Here is a 20,898-nt window from a genome sequence, read left to right as displayed (position 1 = left end):
GGCCTGGGACAGTCTAGGTTAGGTCTCCCTGCCTCTGGGTCACACTAGGCCTCTTTGTACACCCTCCGAGTTCAGACACGTCCTGGGTGACAACCAGTTGAAAAACATACTGTGAAGAGGCCACAAATATGACATTTGTCTGTTTGGGTCAAATGTCCATTTCTTTCTAAGAGTGCTCAATCAATATATAGGCTTATCCTGACATAATATCCTATTCACTATTGTGTCCAAGCTTGGCCTACCATATAATAAAACAAGTTCCTTTTTGTGTGGCACGTTATTTTCGGATAATATATCTTTTGCTCGAGCCAAAGAGGGTCTAACATTAGTGACCTCATCTATTCTGCGACCAGTCTTACATCACAATCTTGGAGCCACTCTGTCTCACTCTAAAGTAGGCGTCCAACAGACCAGCAGATTACTGTATAACTTAACGCTCTTTCCTCAAGTGATTTGAGCTGTACTGATACTGTTTACAAGGATAGACTCGTGGAGACTGCATTTAGACTTTGTGCACAGTGCCTGACTTGTGCACACACATACACATCAGCTATGGGGTAGTGTGGGTGAAAACTCAACTGGAGATATGAGCAGGAAATCAGCAGCAGATGTGGGTGTAAAGTAACGCAGATGGAGGAAGGGAAACCTTCATACTGCGACGGGTCCAACTCCTTTCTCCAGGTCTCTCATCCACCAATCCTGAAAGAAGACTCCTGAACTGTGACTCTGCTGAGTGACGATAAAACGACGAGTAAGATCATCCAAACGTCTCCCTCTAATGGAAGATATGAAGGTACTTAGGTCTCTTTCATAAGAGCTTAGAGCTGCATTTTATATCGGGAATAGTATTAAATTTACGAAATTACAAAGTAATAAAAAACAGTAGAAAAGCTCCTGTTTATAAGATCTGGGGCGTCAGTCTAGGAATTAAATTAATTGCTTATACTAATTTGTACTGTTCACTGCTTTTCACTGTATCATATGCATTGTGCCTGACCCACCAGGGGTTTGGGATCTCCAGCCTTCATTTTGAGCATTCCGGGACCGCACTTGATTTAGTTACCATGGACGTATTTCTGACCCTCAACCCACTTCTGGATATTTTAGACATAGTGTGGTCTCACATGTAAAGGTGCATTTTTTTCAGAGAAATGGGAGTTTATAGGTATTGTTCTGATCTGTATTTTACTTATGGGTGGTCATTTGCTTCTGAAACACTTTATATTCACACTTCACGTCCCAATAGCCAATAAAAAGTCAGCTGACATTGGCCTTGACAGGACTGTAAGAAACACAACCGCCAAATTATTTCATTCGGACCGAATGACAAATCCTTGCCTGCAGTGAAACACTCAATTTATGTGTCTGATTAATTGCTTTTCATATAAATCATAGGTACAGGTGTGAGAAAACAAGATAGAACTTGAGGACAGGGTTGCACATTGATGGAGAGGAAGAAGGTGGCAGTTATGTGTTGGAGTCCATGCGTTGGTCATAAAGTTCACTCTGCTCCCTGAATGAGAATAAAGCCTGTGTGGCCTGGAAAGAGTGGGTGATGCTGTGTCACAGAGGGGCTCTGAGTGATAGTAGATCTCCCAAGTGTTGTGTAACTGCGTGTCCAGCCGTGTGGAGATATGTGTTTATTTACTTCTGATGATGGCGGTTGTGTAATTGTTTACACTGGGGCAGCTTGTTATTTGAATGAGGTTTGAGTAATTTTCCTCTCTGCGTTGTTAAAGTTTAGTTCATTGTGAAATTTACGCTGCAGAAGATTGCTTTCCTATAAACAGTGACCTCTGCACGTTCATCATCAAAACACTAGGATTCTATGACTCAGAGGGTTCTGTCACTTGTAAATGTACAGTTTCCATTTTGTTAAGTTTCTCTCTCTTTGTGTTTTGAATCTGGGTTTTTTCCTCATATCCCCACCTCCCCTCTGCCTCTTTCCAAGCCCTCCCTCTTCCACCCCGGCTTCCAACATCATCTCTCTGTGCTGTCCTGGCACTCACACGGCTCCTATCACTTCCATCAGCTCCCCTCAGTTTATGTCCCATTTACTTAAAACACCATCCCTCTTCTCAACTGCACCTAATTTTCCTATCCTCCCTTCCCGTCTCGCTCCTATCGCCATCTCGTTTCTCACACCTCTGATGGCAGCCAAAGCTACCCGCTGAAGTTAGTACATGTTTTCTTCTTTCTCCGCCCATTTGTTCTTCTCCATCTCTCCCCACTGTCTCGCTAAACAAGCCTTTCAGAGGTTGTCAGTCATCTGCATAACCGCCATGTCTGTCTGAACTTGCAAGCAAAGGAAAGATGGTGACAGATTGGTTTGTGTGGCAGGCTTTGGCTATTTAGAAAGGGAGGAATAGAGCTACTGAAGAGCGGGGGACAAAACCCTTGTCTGGAAAGCCTCATCCTGTTTAGTGGCAGCATAACCCTCAGACACACACATATCCTGGTGTACGTATACTATAAAAAACATGTATCCTCACACAAAAACTTAATCACATGGCTTTTTGGGGAGTCTCCCATGGTCTAACTACACTTCAGCTGCTTTCTGATATGCACTGAACTCCGGATAATCTCCTGACATTCTCTAGAGGGGCTGTATGTGCGAATGCAATTGAAAGGCTGCAGGGTTTGTTCTGCCAGCTCCCTTGTAAAAACTAGGATTAAATGCCTAAATGACTCCATGTGAGAAAACAGCAGGAAATCCTCTTTAGGATTCACCATGAATGAGAGGGCGTGTTATTGACATTTATAAAAAAATAAATATATCTAAATGAAAGAGCAGTGTCACACATAGAGGACACCAACAAAGAAGTCAAAAGAGGTTTTGGTGATAAAGGCTGAGTCTGACGTAGATGTGTGGTAAAAGAAAATGTGATTTCTGCACAGTAATTAATTTGTTACATTCTGCATTCTGTGTTGTGAATGTGTCTGAGCTGAGAATCTCCTGCTGCATTGTTCATGTGTGAAAGGCAAACTGGAGAAAGTCTGGACTCAATTGTGCAGACATTTTCTCGAGTTCATGTCTGAAAATGGCTTTTTCTGTGGCCTCTTTATAGCTGAGCTAATAGCACCTCAGCAACAGTGATTTGTAAGAAAAGGCCATGTCACGTTCAGTTATTAGATTGGTTGAACTTTGCACATCAGTCTTCTCCACAAAGAATCGAAGTTTGAGAAAACCAATACCTTCTCTGTTGGTATTCTGTAAGTAACTGTTAGATTAAGAGATGGATGATGTGAGCAAGCTGCGGCAAAAGCAGAAAACGCGGGGCTGAAGGCGAGCCAAGGAAGCTGCAGGGGCTTCTGTGAATTACAGGGCCTTCAAGCCAACCTGGGGAAGGAAAAAAAAATAAGAGGGAAGATAAAGAAAGTCAGTCCAATAAAAAACAGAAGCTGACAGATAGATAGTGGAAAATCAAGCTTTTCAGTTTGTCCCTCCTTTCTTCTTTTCTCTCTCCTCTGTCCAGACCACTAATAGCTGTGTCCTTTCATACTCTTCATCCCACTCTGTATCCTTTCTTCTTTTCAGGGGGAGAAAAGAGGGATTGTGCCTCTGCCATAAGCAGACTCTGAGTCTCATTTTGGTTAGATAGGCCTCTCTTTCTGCTGTAACTTCACAGCTCAGGAGTGGATATGTCATTTCACTTTGTAGTCACAAACTGTAGGCCTGCAGGAATCCACCTTATTTCTTTTACCAATGCATTCTGACACAAGGTGCAGATAGTCTTCCAGTTTCTCTTTAAAGGCTGCTCCATTCACATTCTGCTCCAGCTCGTTTTCTCTGATTCCACCCTCCCCCTGCACCCCCAGGTTGAGTTGAAGTACAATGCCAGGCTGCCAGTTTCTCCTGCTGAGCAGGTGTGTGAGTGTGTGTGTGTGTGTGTGTTCTGCATATACAGGTGTGTTCCAATGAAGTGTTGAAAGAGTGTATAGAGGTGAGGTAGAGTGTGAGAGTGTCAAGCTGACTGTGCTGACAGTTGTAGAAGGTTGTAGGTTGTTGGGACATGGAGAGCATCCAATCAATGTGTGTGTCCATCGCAGTTACAGATTCACAGCATTCCACCTTGATCCATCTGTTAGCAGAAGCACTTAAAGCATGTTTTTGTCTTTTGTGAGTTTTTCTTTACAGCCTTGTGTGTTGGTATTAGCACATACACTTTTTGAATGACCATATAGCCATTTTCAGATATGAACGGACTTTCATGTATGAAGAATGTAGCAGGAGATTGTCCAGGTCAGATGTGTTCACAACAACAGGAAAATATCAGTAACATTAAGGCGAGGGGTGGCCTCTGGGTAGAGCGTGCAGGAGGCAGGACGTGACATAGAAATCCCGCTGTGGGAAACACCTATCTTTGTTTACTGCACATCGACAGCTCTTGAATCTCAACATCTTTCCAAGTTGACATCTTTGTCAGTGTCCTATACGTGTATGGCCCCTCTTTTTCATTCTTGTTTTTTTTTTCTCAGTTCACCGTTGATCACATGTTAGAAATGTCACCAACACGCCCACTTGCTTACTGTAAATGTTTTGGAAATGTTCCTGCTGTATTCTGACATGGGCTCAGTCCTACAGGGCTGGGAGAAAAGGTTTTGGAAAATGTCTAGGGCAACTGACTGGTTAATGTGTGTTCTTACAAACAGCCCCTATGGCAGCTATAGAATTCTGGGTTTTTGGCCTTTTACCTGTAACCCTTTAAATATTTCTAGGCTAGTGGAGAAAAGTGGCTCTGAATGAGGGTCTGACCCATTCTTGACTATCAGTATATCCTTTGCTTTCCTCAGTTATTAATTGTCATGTCCTATCCTGCGTGTAAAAACAGGCAGCACATTTCCTATATAGGCCCTCTGACAGATCGGCTGTGGTCAGGGTGTTTGTCTAACAAAAGCATTTTAAAAAGATGGTATTTCCTTCTTCTTGCTTACAATGAGTTCAGTATGACAACAGTTGTTGTTAGTTTAATCACCCAAAACCTTTTCACCCCAGTTGATGTGGTCATGAAATGCCCTAAAGTTTAATGTCACATAAACTATTATGTTGTGCGTGTTGAGACAGTGCAGCAGGCCTGAGGCAGGCGCCTGCTTGTTTACAGTGCTATCTCGGCAGTTCGTATTTGTTTGGGGTCATGTGATAGAACACAGGTCCCTGATAATGGGGCTCTCTTTCCCCTCCATCTCTTCGTTCATTTCCCCCCCCTTTCACTTTTTTTTCTTTGCCCCCGCAGCTGTTCTTGTTCAGCTTGGTTTATATTCTATCCAAAATGTTAGGTCAAATACAGACTTGTACCCGTTTCACAAGCCCACATTATAATACAGTTGTGTGTTTCCTGCTCAACACTGCAGACGACATATGACTGCTGCCAAAGAGAAGCATAAATTAAAATTAAACAGAGCAATGTTCGATCCAGGCCTCAACACTCATACTGCCCCTGAGGTCAATTTACGGCTTGTTAAACCTTTGAAAAAAAAACCTTTCGAAATGAGTATTTTTCTTTTTGATTTAGTTTTTCTGATGTTTTTAGATTTATTAACCAGTCAATAAAATTCAGAAAACTGCTGAAATGCTCAAAAACCAAAATGTCCCACAAAAATTCTCACATTTATGAAACTGCAGTAAGCAAAATACTTCCCCTTGACTCATTTTTGCTGGATAAGCCACTCAACTTTTAAGATTGTTGGCATTTCCTATTGATCAATAAACTAAAGAACTGCTGGTTTGTGTAACCCCTTCTCCTTTTGTCCTGCTTTCATTCCCCAGGGTCAGTACCGGCCATCAGACCTCCTGTGCCCAGAGACCTTTGCCTGGGTACCAATAGAGCGATGCATCTTGCAGCTGGAGAACTCCCGCTACGCTCGTTTCAACCAGGATTCAGATGCAGGTACAACCATGCAAAAGTCCACTGTTGTTATCATGATTTATTTAAGACACTAAAAGGAGCTGCTGCTGTGAGTTTAGTCTTGGATCCTGCAGTTCTTAATACATGCTATTTTGGATGAACCCAAGAACCATGTGGTCATATCTGATCTCGTTTCACTGTAATGGTGTTTTGAAAACTGTGGGCTTTCTCCAAGGCAGCATTCAGTCACTGAGCAGGGGCCAGAAGATCTGATCACACGGTCTTCTCTCCCCATGATCTTTCAGCGTGGTCAGATCAGGGCTAGTGCTGTCGATATGGACGGATCGCTTTGTCATTAGATGAATAACGATATCAGCAGCAATAAACCGCATGTAGACGGTAGACTGGCAGACGCCCATTACCAGAGCCTGAGGCCAGGGAGAATGTAAGTGAGTTTGAAAGTTTTGACAGGAGAGTTTTGAATTGTTTTCTGTGTTGGTGCATGGCCAGAGAGACTTATTCATTCTCAAGTAATTGTGTTATTGTGTCAGCTGACTTTTTCAGTCTCCATTTATCTTAAATCTCTCTCTCTTATCACCCCGCTGTGTTGGTTCTGCATTTTTGTGCCCCAGGTGGTTTTAGGTGAATAAGCAGTAAGAGTCATGCAGCTCCCACTTCACCCAAACTGAACTTGTTTGAATTATATAGCTCACAGTCTATCACTGCTCAGCTTCAAAATAAGTAATGTAATCTAGTAATGTAGAGAGTGTCACATTCAATCACACATAGAGTATGTCATACAGTTTGAAAAATGAACAAATAAAATCCTAAAACTAAGTTTAAATATTAGTAATTGATTTGGGATAATCTATGATATTAACTGTTGCTGTTTGATTTGACTCTATGAAAAATATTGATACAAAATATATTTTTAAAAAAAGTAGTAAAATATCAGTAAACTGACTCCTACATTTCTCAAAATTGAAATCTATTGCACCATTTCTATCCATCTGTCCATCCACGTCATGACTGCATCATCAGGGGTTGTTAACTCAAATTTGATTAAGCTCCTCCATGACAAAAGAATAAATAATACAACTGTTTTCACAAGATGAGTTTGTAAACTGAAAAAAGGAGATAATACATTTTCATGACATAAAACTGAACAGTGTTTTACATAGTCTGTACATTGTGTATGGGTGTTAAATATGTACATTCATACACGCACTGTGGATATTGTAAGTGCTTGTAACCTGATTGATTGAGGGCACAGGTACCGGCCATTTACTCTTCCCCCATTAATCTGCACCACCAATCAGGCACCGAACAGAAAAGAGCCACTGATAGACAGTAATAGGAGATGTGAGAGGACAAGAATTTGATTGTCAAGTGAACAGGAACTGATAGATGCATGCTAAGAGAGGGAGTAATAACAGAATAGATAGAGGGAGAGAGAGGGGGGACATGATAAAAATGATTTTATAGAAATTAGAAATGAAAGGGACGGAGGCTGGTGGCTGTACACTGAGACTGATTCTCAGAGAGGTGGGGGACGAGTGAGGGATGTATGACTGTGGTGAGGTCATACTTTGACTTGACAGAGAGGTGAACGCCATTTTTCACTCACAGTGTCCTTTCTTCTGTCCCCTATTGCAGAGTCAGGTTGTGTGATGAGAAAAAGTTTGTTGGCTGTTAGCGCACCATCCATAAATAATCTGAACCTTAACTCATATAGATTCTGCACTTTTTTTCATGTCTTTAATGCTTTAGATTTAGTTTTTGAAGTCCTGGGGTAAGCATCCCACCCAGGTGAAATGAAACCATTTAAAGTTCCATTCGTACTCTGGTCGTTTACAACATGCCATTAACAGTTAGCCACTGGTAGGTCTGACCTTTTACTTGTCAATCATACCCTTGATCCCTGAGCAGGCACAAATGACTGCGGACAAAGTGGCGGCCTCGGAGTCTGCAATTTTCACTGTGGCCAGCATATGTTGGCATGTCTGTGGCTCTTGTGGTGCTGCCATTCCTGTGTGAGATGTTGATCTTGGACAAATCCGGACATTATTTCAGGCCTGGCTGTCCAAGCGAATGCAGTGCCATTATATTTCAGTGCTAGCTGTCTTGATGGTTAGCTCTCAGGTCTGTTGCCAAGAATGTGAGGTTGAACTGCGGCTAAGGATGGCCTCTGCCAGATGAGTGGCGGTGTGAATTTTTCTCCAGAAGTATGGCCAGTGGTCAGTCAGTCACCAGGTCAGCCTGCCCCGTGTCATCAGCAGGTTAGCAGCATGGCACACTGTTTTCAATGTGTGGCTTATTTATGGCCTATAAATAAAGACATGTTACAATCTTAATATAAAGTCCTGACTGGATGTAATGGTGTAGGAATCTCCTATTTATCTTATAGGAAGTTTCTTTTGCAGTTTCTGTTTTCATTTATCCGTGGCCACAAAAGAAAAATATGTGATTATGATGATCAACAAATATTTAACAGAATATATCATCATTGATCTTGACCTGAGGCTGTTATCAATAACTCTTACACAAGGTTTGTTGCATGAAATAGATTTGTTAGAGTGAGATATACGTGCTAAAACCAACTTGACAGAAAGTTATATTTAATGAACCTGTGTTTTTATATAAACTGTCTGCAAAATCCAAATTAACTCTAACTCGTTTCATTAATTCTAAGAGCTTGGTTCTTGCTTCACCCAGGGATGGATGAGAACTGGGTTGCCGGATATGTGTTAAAATGGTGACCGGGTTACAGAGCTGTCCTAATGAGGTGTGTAAAGACAGCTAATCTAAAGTTTACACAACTCTGTCCAAAGCAGGCTTACATTGATTACATGCCTGTTGCTGACACATCGAGGGCCCCAGGGCCTTGTTGTGGCCTCCTACAAATGTACGGACGTTCACACACACTTTACAGAACACATATGTGACTTCTCTCACACACACACTCATAATCGGTTTGAGAGAGACAGAAGTAGGGGCATTGTCCGCACAGCAGGATAAACACACACACACACACACACACACACACACACACACACACTACACTGATCTGATCTGAACTGCATTAAGTTATATATCTAAAAGGTTTAACTCTATTGGTCTCCCTCTTTTTATGTCTTATATAAAAACACACTCTGACAGTCTCCACAGTATCGGCACAGCAGAGCCTAAATAGTAGGTGGTGGAAACAGTGCAGCCCTGAGAGCACCCAGCCATTACCCCCAAGCCACCTGCTTTCCCCGCTATATTTCTATCTCTTTCTGTGTACACTTACACTTTCATATCTTGCCTCACTGTCAGAGCCACTTTGCTCTGCTCTTCACACAGGCTTTCTGCCTCTCAGCCTGTCTTGTTCCCGTTCAGAGTGGCAGGGGAGACAGATATCGTTCCTCTCATGATATATCCTTTATGTTGCAGGGGAATTCTCTTGTTGCTTTCTTTAACGTGGATGTCAACATTCATGGTCAGCCGCAGAGATTCAGGGTCAGCTGAGCGGATGTGTGCTAACACCGGGGCTTAACCCAGGTCTTCCAGTCAAAGGGAAGTCTTCTTACTCACTACATTACAGTTTTGCCCTTTTTCTTTTCAAAAGAAAGCCCCATTTTGAATTTGCAACACTGGGTCATAGTCATCAGTCGTAACCCGATGGCCTGCCTTTGACCAGTGTCCACTGTTAAGTCAGTGTTTGGAAGGTTCGAGATGGAAAGAGAGAGAGAGGAGCGTGGCGAGGTGTCAAGGCCTCTAGCCTCGGCCCTGACCCTCTTACTCCACGTCCGACCTGCAGCACTCCTCTTCCCCCCGACCCTTGAACCCCAACCCAGAGGAGCTGTGACCCCAGAGCAGTGTGTCACTGAGCGTCCGGTGGGCCTGACAGGAACAGGGTCTGGAGCTGCTCAGAATGAGGAGGGTGCCATGGATGGAGGACAGAATGACTGGAGAAGAAAAGAAAAGTTGTTTATGTGAGGAACGGATGTTTGGACTATCTTGAGTGAGGGAAGGAGAGAGAGAGAGGGGGTCTCCGCTTGGATTAACTGTTAGGATTAATAGACCGTCCTAAAGCTACACGCTGCTGGTCTGTAAAATGTTCACTACTTAACATCTCAACATGGGGACAGTGTCACACAGTGTGACTTTGCACAACTGCTGTGTAAGTGGACTGTCACATTGATAAAAAACATGAGGAAGCATGTGGTGCTTAGAAAGACAATACTGACGGAAGCTTAAATTATTAAGGAAGTATCCAGCGTTGAGATATTTTCACTTTCATCCCTTCAGGACACATTAATTCTTCATGCAGCAAAATTATGGGCATGTGGACGTTACATAACCTGTTTACATCTTATAAAATCTATTTTTTCCCCACATGGCGAGACTTAACATACTGCTGATTTTCTTCATTAAAAGTTTGTATCATGCATTCTTTAATTATGTGACTCAGCAGTTTTTGGAGAGGACGGGGGAAACAGTGGTTAGGGCATTACTGTGCTGGGAGGCTGATAAATAAAACATGAATTGGCTGTGTAGTTTAAAAGTCTTGGTTGAAATATGAAAATATCTTGATGGAGATGGGGGTGTAAGAGTTGAGGAGCCTGTGGGCTTTCTGCTTTTACTCAGCTCCTCTTTTCTGGCTTTCTATTCAGTTATGTGGTACATCTGGTAACATCTGGCATAAGAGAAAATTTAGTTTTTTTGCAGATTCTTTCTCCTTAATCTTGTTTTTCGCAGTTGATTTGATGATCAGCTGGGATTTGGCACAGTGCTGGTGAATGTTTTAGGAAATAGAACACTAGTTCTACTAGTTCTCAGCTCTGAGCCACATGAGTTTCGTAACATGGAACAATGGTGGTGAATAATAGAACCTGAGCTCTATTAATATCAAATCTAACTCCTGTTCAACGTATGTGCCGCCATGGGCCTGGCAAGCTAGTCCACCGCACCGCAGAGCCTGGACTGAAGTTTATTTTCATCTGCTTCCTCTCAGTGAGGCCAGACCAGGACAGTCTGAACGGATGAAATTGTGTGTGTAAATTGTGTAGGGGGTGTGTATTTTAGATGGAACAATATGTATTTAATACTTTGGAAATGGGTGAAAAAGAAGAACACTCTGAAGACGTGGGATAAGAGCTAAGTAGAGAGATGAAAGTATTTTAAGATGACATTTAGAGTGACTGCAGAGCTGGGATGTTATTCTCTAGAGATATGCAAGATCCTGAGGTTCCAGTGAGCGACAGCAAATGAAGGACTCCTCCGCTGACAGTGGGTTTTGATACCTATTAGCTGTGTATCTGGGTTAGTTTGGCTCCGTTGAAGCTCCCTGCTGTGCTCCCCCTTGCGTGTCCTCTTGGCAGCAGCGGTGGGCAGCTTGGCTTCGCCTCTCTCTCCTGGAGGCAGGGGTTTCAGTGTGTGGGTCGTCATTTTTCACCCTTTTTTCCACCGGACTCTACAGAGGACCATTCTTAGCTCCTAAATATGCACACTTTTGAGATTAGCAGTGTTTTCACTGGTCTGATGGGAGCTGGCAGTACATGACAAGAGGCCTAATGAGATGCTGAGTTTTGAGAGCCAACGGAGAGCAAGGCCCCCATAAACAAGGCCAGCGAACCTGCCTGCTCATGCACCACCGTGAGCCTAGGTTTGGAGGCGTCTTGGAATTAGTGCTGCAGGGGGAAAAATGGTTTCTGCTCCTCTAACAACTTCTCGGAACAATGGCGTTTCCCTGCCAAGTCACTCAGAGGTGAAGTCAAATGAGTGAGGGAAAATCAGGTTTATTGTGCTTTATGTGTCCACTCTACTCCTTACTATGCTCTCATGTGTGCCTGCTTGTATCCAGGAGACGCTCGGGTGCTGAAGGACGTGGGCAGAGCCATGGTGCTATACAGACGGACCGTCATGCCTTACGCCGCCTACTCCCGCAAACGTAAAGGCTCCAGCGACGAGACGGAGGTGCAGCAGTACGCCGGCTTGGTCGGCCAAGACTGTGCTGAAAGGATCTTGCTCTACCGTGCTTGAACACACAGCGTCTCACCTCTGCACCTTTTTAACAAAGGCGAATACACACTTCCCTGCAATGTTTGTCTGTCTCTGTTACTGTCTCACCGTGTGTCTCCTCAGTCTGTGAAAGTGCTTTCTGTCGCCCCTGTAGTTCACCATGCTTTGCTCTACACAGGCTCGGACCATGCAGTAACCATCTACTGTATGTATTTAGCCACTCACTCATTGGCCTCATATGTTAGTGATGTCTCATTTACATTTATTTTGTGAGTGTATTTTTAGTCTATGATTTCTGCAGCATTCATTCTCAATTAAGCTCTTCTTCATCATTTTCTTTGATTTTTACCTCCATACAGGGACACAGACCCTGTGTGTATATTTTAATATCATGTTTTCATCACTCTGATTCTTTTCGCACCATCCTCTACCTGTTGCTGGTGTAAAGGAACATGCAGCCACACACAGGTGAGAGCTCTCCTCAACAGATATGGGTTTAGATGTCAGCATTGCCTCATTGAATGTCCGGTGATTTTGAAGGTGGCCCTCAGTTGCTCAGTTCAGAAATCATCAAGCTGATGCAATCTACACCGAGAAGTAAAGATTTTATCAGAGGGTTTATGTAAAGCAAAGAAGTCACCATTGTCAATGTTTTTGTCTGTTATATTTATAGCTTTCATTGCTTTTCATTCAATATTGACACTGTTACTTTTGATTAAACCAAATAAAAGGGTTGCAAATTCCCTGCTTTGACTTTGTGACTTTCCTTTCATTTCAGTTCAACTTTATTTGTATGCGCCAATATTGTAAAGCAGAGACATTACAATATTATAGAGAAATCCAACAGTTCCAACAGTGAGGAAGCATTGCTGACTGTGGAGAGAAGAAGACACTTTGAGCAGAGTAGACCCAGGTTGTCTGAAATCACCCACTCACTCACTATTCCCTACTTATATACACTATATAGTGACTACTGTTTATAGGACTATATACTGAGCTCAACAATGTCGGCCAGTGGAAAATCCTTAATTAATTAATAATAGAAGGTAAAAAAACTAATTGAATGATCATCTTTAAATGTAGAAATAAACTTGTTTCTCATACTCTGTGCTGTGATGTGCTGTTCTGCTTCAATTTACATGTATACCACAGGTCGGGCTGTTCCTGCTGACTTTGCTTTTCTCATTTCTCCGCTGCGAGCATAATGCATGATGGTATATATTGCTTGGTTTTTGACCATCGGTTGTGCACTACTTTTCACAATGCACTGTGGGAAACAATGAGTGCACTATATAAAACATTCAGATGCCACTTCAAAATGGAGGACTGTAGTGCACTATATAGTGATTACTGAGTGCTTTCAGGCACAGCAACAGACTCAGTGTGGGGGGGGCATCTGCATGGATGGGTTGTGTTGAGCAGAGAAAAATGAGGTAGAGAGGAGAGATTGGTGGAAAAGGGGGAGAGAAGAGAGAGACTAGGAGCAGTTATGTAACAGTTATATATCGCTGAATGAACATGACAATAGTGATACCTATAGCTCTAATGATGTTATTAATGATAATAGTCTCAGTAATAATAAGAACTGCTGGAGACAAACACACACAGTAGTGAGCTCATGTCTCCCAAAGCACTCGCACACTCGGAGATAAGTGCTTTGGGGGTGCACTTGTTGAGCTGAGCCAGGCAACAGGTGAGATATATAATCTGGTGAAACACAAATGCGAATGGCCTCTGGCCCCCGAACAGAGTGTCAACAGCAGCACAGCTCTCAGCCAGGGAATGACTCAGTCGAGCCAAGACAGTCCTGGTGCCTGCAGGCAGGTCTCAGGGCCTAAAGTGAGACATACTAATGCTTTTAACTGCATAATGTCACCACACAGTCTGCAGTGATTATGGCAGCAGCTCAGGAACTTTATGCCGCTTCTCTGCTGAGTAGTTTTGCACATTTTAAGTGCATGTGGAGGTCTCTGGTTTATCAGGGATCTAAGACTTCTCATCCCAGCTTGTAAAAATAGTCTGTTTATAAAGATGGACGACATGACAGCCCCCAAAAAATCAAGTGACAGCGCCTCGATGGGTCATAAAACCTGTCTCCTCCATGTAAGTAGATGGGACACAAAAGGTTTAAGTACACGTCAAATAAATTGATCTTAATTGTTGCTTTCTGTCACAAAGGTGTGATGCCCATGTGTTCATAGTTCTGGTAAGTTTGATTTAAATATTTCATGCTATAAGAACAGAGTGAAATGTCCGACTCACGATTGGTTGAGCAGATGTATCGACAGGACCTCCATACCCCGGCTCCATCCATCAATCACCACTGTGCAGTTTGTGGCTCCAAATGATGTCATTAGTTCGTATCAAGGATATTTTGGATTTATTTCTGAAAAGTGGGAGATGCATCATCCATCTTAATATAAAGTGTATGCTTGTAACTAGCTTTGTTAACTTGGCTCTCATATCACAATCAAATGAAATTCACATTAATGAAAATGAAAAGAATTAAAGAAAAGTATATCTTCATAATTTAAAATCTTGTCTTGATAATCATCAAATATATAGATCCATTTGAGTTTCTGACTTCTATGAGACTTTTCCCTTTGCTCTCGTGCATGTGTTGGTTGCCTGCTAATGATTTCACACTGCTCAACTCACCTACAGGTGGTGGTAATGAGTCAAAAAGCAAAAAAATGAGCCAAAGACTGTGATGGAGAAGATGGGTATACAAATATGGGTTTATAAGCTTTAGGAAAATTGGATTTACAAATAGTTTTAGCACTAAAGTTAAACCTTAAGGACACACTCCATCTCAGAGTTACACTGAAGACATTTTCTGTAGAATCAAACTTCATCAAGATGACAGATTGGTTAATAATCAGCCTCATTGGTTAAGTTTGATTTAAGAGAAAAAAGATAAGAGAAAATCTTCATAATAGCTCCATTGGCATTTTTCAGGAATCTAAACGATGCATTGCTGAGTACATAGAATTCATGGAGGAGTTTATACTGCAGGTTCCCATGCGTAAGCACATAAGTTGCAGCGGCAGTATGTCAGTATGCGTGTGGCAAAATATCAGCACCAGACTCTCAAAGAATGAAATCTTTCAGGTACACAAATACTGAAGCCTGCGCACATAAACTTATTTATTAGGTATTTAGCCGAAGTTGCATCCAGCTGGGTAAACATCCTGCTCCTCAGCTTTTTCTCTTCTCCTGGTTGCTGGACAAATGCAGTCGGTGGTTAGAGTTACAGACTAACCACGAGCTGGTAAGTGTCAGCTTGACCCTGGATTTGACTTTACCTGCCACACATTGAGCCAGCCTGCCTGCCTGCAGTCCTGTTCTCAGGGTTGGCTTCAGGGTGAGAGAATCAGCCTCTCCACTTTAAACCCAACCTTGGTTTAAGAGCAGCCTGTCTCCTCAGGAGTTAGGACGGAGTGACAGGCTAATTCTCCAAGAAGGGAACACTGACGCTGGCTAGTGGCCATGTTGGATTCACTGTTTCTCTCCCACATTAGGCATGCTCCCCTCTGACTGAATACACACACACACTGATGGACACACACACACCTGGCACTGTCACAAGTAGTTAGTCTTGGTGGCCCAACACACGCGGACATGTGCCAGTGCTGTGGTGGACCTCTTTATGTCAGAGTAGAAAATGCCCTGGACTGGTTGGCTATTTTGTAACGAGTCCATAATACTGCAAGAGTCAGCCTGAAAGTGTTCGGACATTACTCTGATATATAAATGTGTCCCTGCTCATATATCTTTTTAAACCTGAGCCCTGCACTGACCACACACTGCTGCTGAAACACTGCTCAGCCAAAGGTCAGCGCTCAGAGAATAGAAGGCTCCATCTTCACGTCAGTCCTGAGATGGTTAAATACTCTCTGGTTTATTTTAGACTGTGTTGGTGCCAAATGGGTGTGGTCGGTCACATCGGAAAATAAAGAGATTTCCAAAAAGCTGAGAAAGGAGAGTATGACCCTGTAGTAAGCATGGGCAGATCAGTGAATAGGCCTAACTGGCTCTGGACCAGGGGCCCCTGGACCAGAGCCTGAGTGTGTGAAGTGACTGTTAATATTTGTTGTTTATGTCATAGAGCTCAGTGAAAATACACCAAACAGTGAACAGGAGACAGAAAGACTACAAATAGGTGAAGAGTGACCACAAACAGACGTGAAACGACTACAAACTAGAATGGCACTCAGTAGAATTTATACCTCAGCCAAGGCCGAACTGTCTCCTGATGAAACCACATTTAAATTCACCAGATCCAGATTTTTAGTTGGATCGGCACACACCTTGTAAATATCAGTCTCCTAAGCATGTCTGCTTTTCTACATCAAGATACATGTATTCGTCTCTGAGAAATCAAGAACAATGTAAAAAAATAAATAAATAAAGTTATACAAAGGGATACAAATTCCTGGTTCCTCCCTGACCTATAGCCACATCCTTCCATGGAGATTCATTAAAATCCGTCATGTTTTTGCATAATCCTGCTAACAGACACACAAACTGCAATTAAAATAAAACCCCTCTTGGGCGGAGGTATAAATGAAAAATAATGAAGTGACACAAAATGGCCATACAGACGTAAAAATCTTTTTAAAAATTTCAAATGACCATAAAGAGACATAAAACAAATATAAACTAACATCATAAACAATAAAAAGACACAAACTGGCCACAAAGAGACAAAATTTAACAAAATGACAAGACACAAAATTATTATATTATTATAAAGAAAAAATGAATTAATAAAGTGAAACAAAATAATTTCAAATATGTAATTTGTTGTCTTTTTCAGTCTATGGGTCATATAAAGAAACATGTGTTGGGTGTGTTTTACCTGTGCACAGGGGTCCATGCATGCCCTCATCAATCTGTAAATACTAGAAGTATAAAAGTTTGTTTGAAATATGCAAACTGCAAAGCAAAATGTCTGAAAATGGGAGATTTGCATTTTCAGTTAGGGTTGAAGCACCAGTTATGACTGTTTGTGTTATCTTAATGCAGTTCAACATCAGTGTGAGCTAATTAATACTAAATAATCATTTACTACAGGTTTTTGTATCACCATTCAGTTTTGTACCTCTACCCGCTCCACTTTTTGTGGCCAGATGAAAATGCCCTGAGGAAGGAGGACTTGTTATACTTGAAATACTATGAGAGGCAAAAGTGAGTCTGAAAATCAGGAGAAAAAAAAGACGCCATGACTGAGGTTGTCCTTTTTTTCCTAATGTCCAATCCAAACTTGTGTGGAATCATGTCAGAGAAATGTGGAATAATATCCCTCAGCTGTTTACGTAAACGTCTCTGAATGTTATATGCCGCCTAACTGAGTACTTGTGGGTACAAGTGTGTTTAGGAAAAAGGGACAGTTTTGAAGATTTTGATCTCCTTTATATATCCATCCGTTTTCCCTTACAGTAAGAACAGGGATGCTGCCTGCCAGGGGACGGCGGTGAGGCGTGTTCGTCATCCACCAGCATCCCCTGATCACATCTACTGTGAGTCTGAGTGAAGCAGGACACTGTGTAGCATCTGACGAGGCTTTAACATGACGCCAACTTCCTGTTTGTAAATATGAAACTATCTGTAGGCAGCGAGCTGTTTGATCCGTCTCTCTTTTCACCTCAGCTAATCTTTGTACAGTACATGTAAGCTTTGTTTCATTGAACCCGGGGGCAGAATGTAAACACTGCCTCTGCCCACAATATGTAGTGTGTGTGTGTGTGTGTGTGTTTACTCTTGCCGGCCCTTGTGTGTGTGGGCTTGTTTGGATTGGCCCCCCCATAAGGACAGTGTGAATTTACAAGTTTGTTTTTTTTAATTCTCTCATGCTCGCTCTTCTGTCCGCCATGCATCTCTCTCTGTATGTGTGTGTGTCTGTATATGTCCGTTGTTTGTGTCATTGTAAAGTGGACGTGTATTATTGGTGCGTGTTTGTACTGGCACCCACACCAGGCCCCTGGACCAGCGGAAGCTCCCAGGCCAGAGGAAGTGCCGGCCTCCTTTGTTAACAAGCTCCCCCCGGATTAGATGTATCGTACCCTAAATGTAGGCCCTTTCTCCTGGGGATTATCTAAGGGACGGTGGGGGGGGGCACCCACTCCCACTGGGGCCCTGTCACCCAAATTCAACACACCGCTACCAGGCCGCTCCCTAGCCCCCTTGCTAGGATACAGGACATGAGGGGAGGCATTGTGCCCCCAGAGACAAAGCTAAAGTGATTAGCCTAAGTTATTAAGGGACCGTAGAAAATGCATTTTGACATGGGGCTCCAAGTTGATCCAAGGCGCTGTTGGAAAATCTTCACAAGCATCAGGTTGTTGTGTACATATGTTAAGGCATTCTGGTTCTGGACTGAGGCCTGTAGACTCGTAGCTCAAGAGAAAAGCTATGCACACTCAGTTGATTTGTTGACTTGTGTAAAACTGGCGGTGCACACTTCACAGGGATATACGACAGAGTGTAAAGAGAACAGAAGCATAACTCTTCTAGTCGCTTGCTTTGCAGTGAGGGAGGTGAACAAACATGTTCTCTACAACATGGCAGGAGCACAGCATCAAACAGTTGTTTAACGGTTTCCTGTGCAATTTAAAGTGTCATTTACATTATGTTTCCATAGAGAATGCAGAAGACTGGTTGACTTTAAGTACATTCATTCAAGAATGTCATATACTATAGGTTCAGTACTTGTACTGAGTACTTTACACTACTCATAATTTTGAAGGAAATATTGTACCTGTATATTGTAGAGAGCCACTAAAATATATACAATATTTTTACAGATTAGGATGTTATGTAAAGTACACTGCATTCTCAAAGTGATGGTTCACAGCCATTTCGACTTGGGACCCTCTTCCAAAAAAGTCAGTCTCAGTTATCAGTTCAATGGGAGACACATTTCTCCTCTAATCCTCAAAGATGATCATTGAAATAATATATATATATATATATATATATATATAAGAGAAAAAATAAAGATTCCACAGTATGTCAAAACAGCCCAATTTTTGGAAAATAAAAAATCTATTCAATTTCAAAAATAATTCTTCCTCAACTCCATTGATCATCGTTCCTTTAATTTGGAAACCACTCAACCAGAGCCAGAGTAAAGAAGCTCTTAATGCACTGATGCATCTATATTAACAGTTTAATAATGTAATAAAACACAGTATCAGTGACAGTATACAGATAGTAAAAATGTACTGATTAGAATTTATGTTATGATTTTTGCACCTGGCCTAGATTTTAAACACAGGAATTTCATTTGTGGCAGTCAGAATAATTTTACATCTGATTATTAGAACTTAAACTTAGTGAGAGAAGTGAGCTCATGAGGTTAAACTAGAAAAAATGTTATGTCGAACATGTTATTCATATATTCATCATCAGAGGTGAACCAGGGTGCAGGGTCTCAAAGAGCTGCTGTGTCGGCATGAAGACAACGACTGCAGAGAGATAAATGTTTTCATCATGTAAAACAGCATCCATGTCTCTCTCTCTCTCTTTCTCTCTCTCTGCAGGTCTTTACCACATTACTGTCTCTCCTCTGTTTACCCTCCCTCATGCTCCTCCATTATCTTCTCTCCGGCTCCTCTGGCACAGGCCCGTGCATCTCTTTCTGTCTGAGGCAGTCATACGTTTTCCCACTGGCATTAGAATACTAATGTGTCAGTGCAAATAGAGTGAGGCTGTTGGGCGGTGGTGGGAGTCGGCCCACCTCTCAATATGTGCGCTGTCTCTTTGGGGGAGTCTAAATCTTTTCTTTTCTTTTCTTTTTTTTTGGCCTGGTCTCTCCCTGCTGTTCTCTCAGCCTCAATGTCATTGAGCTACACAAGGGAAACTTCCCACTCGCTGTCTCCTGTCCCCTGTAGTTTCTAATGAATGTGGAAAATATATTTTCAGGATGTTCAAAACAGGTAGAGGTGTAAGTCACGACCAAAACCAAGGCCCCTCCTAAACCCCTGTCCCTCCCTGTCCTGTCCCATGAAAGCCAACGCAGCCAATATTTGCAGAGCTCTATATAAATCTTGGCCTGTTGAATGCTGCTGTTGTTGTGGAGGGGGAGTGCTTGGCATTGTCACGGCAACCTGCTGGGTCTGAGGGGGAGCTGATCGTGGAGGAGAACAGAAAAATGTCTTTATATTTAATCTTATGAAAACACTGATATTTACGGCCTGAGCAGGCTGCAGAACTCTGGTGGGGAGAGAGTGATGCCGTGGCAGCAAAACTGAATCAGATCACTGACTGTTCTGTGTAAGCAACAGCTTTTCGTGCCCAGCTTTTCATTTTCCTCTGCAGTTGTTCCTCAAAAGAGAATTATTTGTAGTAACAGTTTTGTTCTTAACTTCTTTGTACAAGTGATTAAGTGGAACTTCTTGTATTTCTGAAACTTGTCATAGTATTCACTGGAAATCAGTCTGATGTTGTTCAGATCAAGTTTTTCACTGATTCGTATTTATCGTTAATTTGGGTCAATTCTAAATAAATATATGTGAATACATAAATTACACCTCATAATTATGTCAACATTATTCTGTACTTTAATGTACCTGCTAATTGTTGCAATGTCCACAACTCCTTTGTAGGTATTAGTAGTTGGCAGGCATCTGCAAGCTATGCTAAGATAATTTCCCTAAAATGCAATATTTTTCACTATCCTCGTGCATGCTCATTTAAATATACGCAGATGGAGTTCTTCATGTTTATGCGCATCATAAACACACTTTTCAGACATTGGAGGTATTTGTTGAATCTGGTTTTTCACATTTGGACCAAATCAATATGAACAATGAAAGAAAAGATAATATCGAATAATCAAAGTGACTACAAGGTTTTTTGTGGCACCATATCACGAGAAATAAGCATGTGGATTTATGTACTCACAGCATGCCTGACACGTACACATAATATTTCCATACATTATATTGATGTAAGCATGGTACAAACTTATCAAAACATATAAATCTTCAGCAGATTGTTTTGCAGGACAGTATATTCTACCCCCAAAGTGTTTTACAGCTGT

The 20,898-nt window shown here is 42.1% G+C and overlaps 1 protein-coding gene across 9 annotated transcripts in view; it reads left to right on the top strand.

The window, feature by feature from the left end:
* The window catches only part of LOC109636081 (arginyl-tRNA--protein transferase 1), a 50,606-nt gene extending 38,011 nt beyond the window's left edge, over positions 1–12,595 (top strand). For all 9 annotated transcript variants that reach the window (XM_069539024.1, XM_020097630.2, XM_069539023.1 and 6 more), the window contains 2 exons: positions 5,768–5,888; positions 11,695–12,595. In XM_069539024.1, coding sequence (XP_069395125.1) covers positions 5,768–5,888; positions 11,695–11,873 — 300 coding nt within the window. In that variant the 3' untranslated portion in view covers positions 11,874–12,595. The remainder of the gene's footprint in view (positions 1–5,767; positions 5,889–11,694) is intronic.
* Positions 12,596–20,898: the final 8,303 nt, after the last annotated feature.

This window comes from Paralichthys olivaceus, chromosome 14, assembly GCF_024713975.1.
Source record: "Paralichthys olivaceus isolate ysfri-2021 chromosome 14, ASM2471397v2, whole genome shotgun sequence".
NCBI lineage: Eukaryota > Metazoa > Chordata > Actinopteri > Pleuronectiformes > Paralichthyidae > Paralichthys > Paralichthys olivaceus.
Note: the sequence above shows the minus strand (reverse complement) of the source record. Positions and strands in the feature narration are given on the sequence as shown.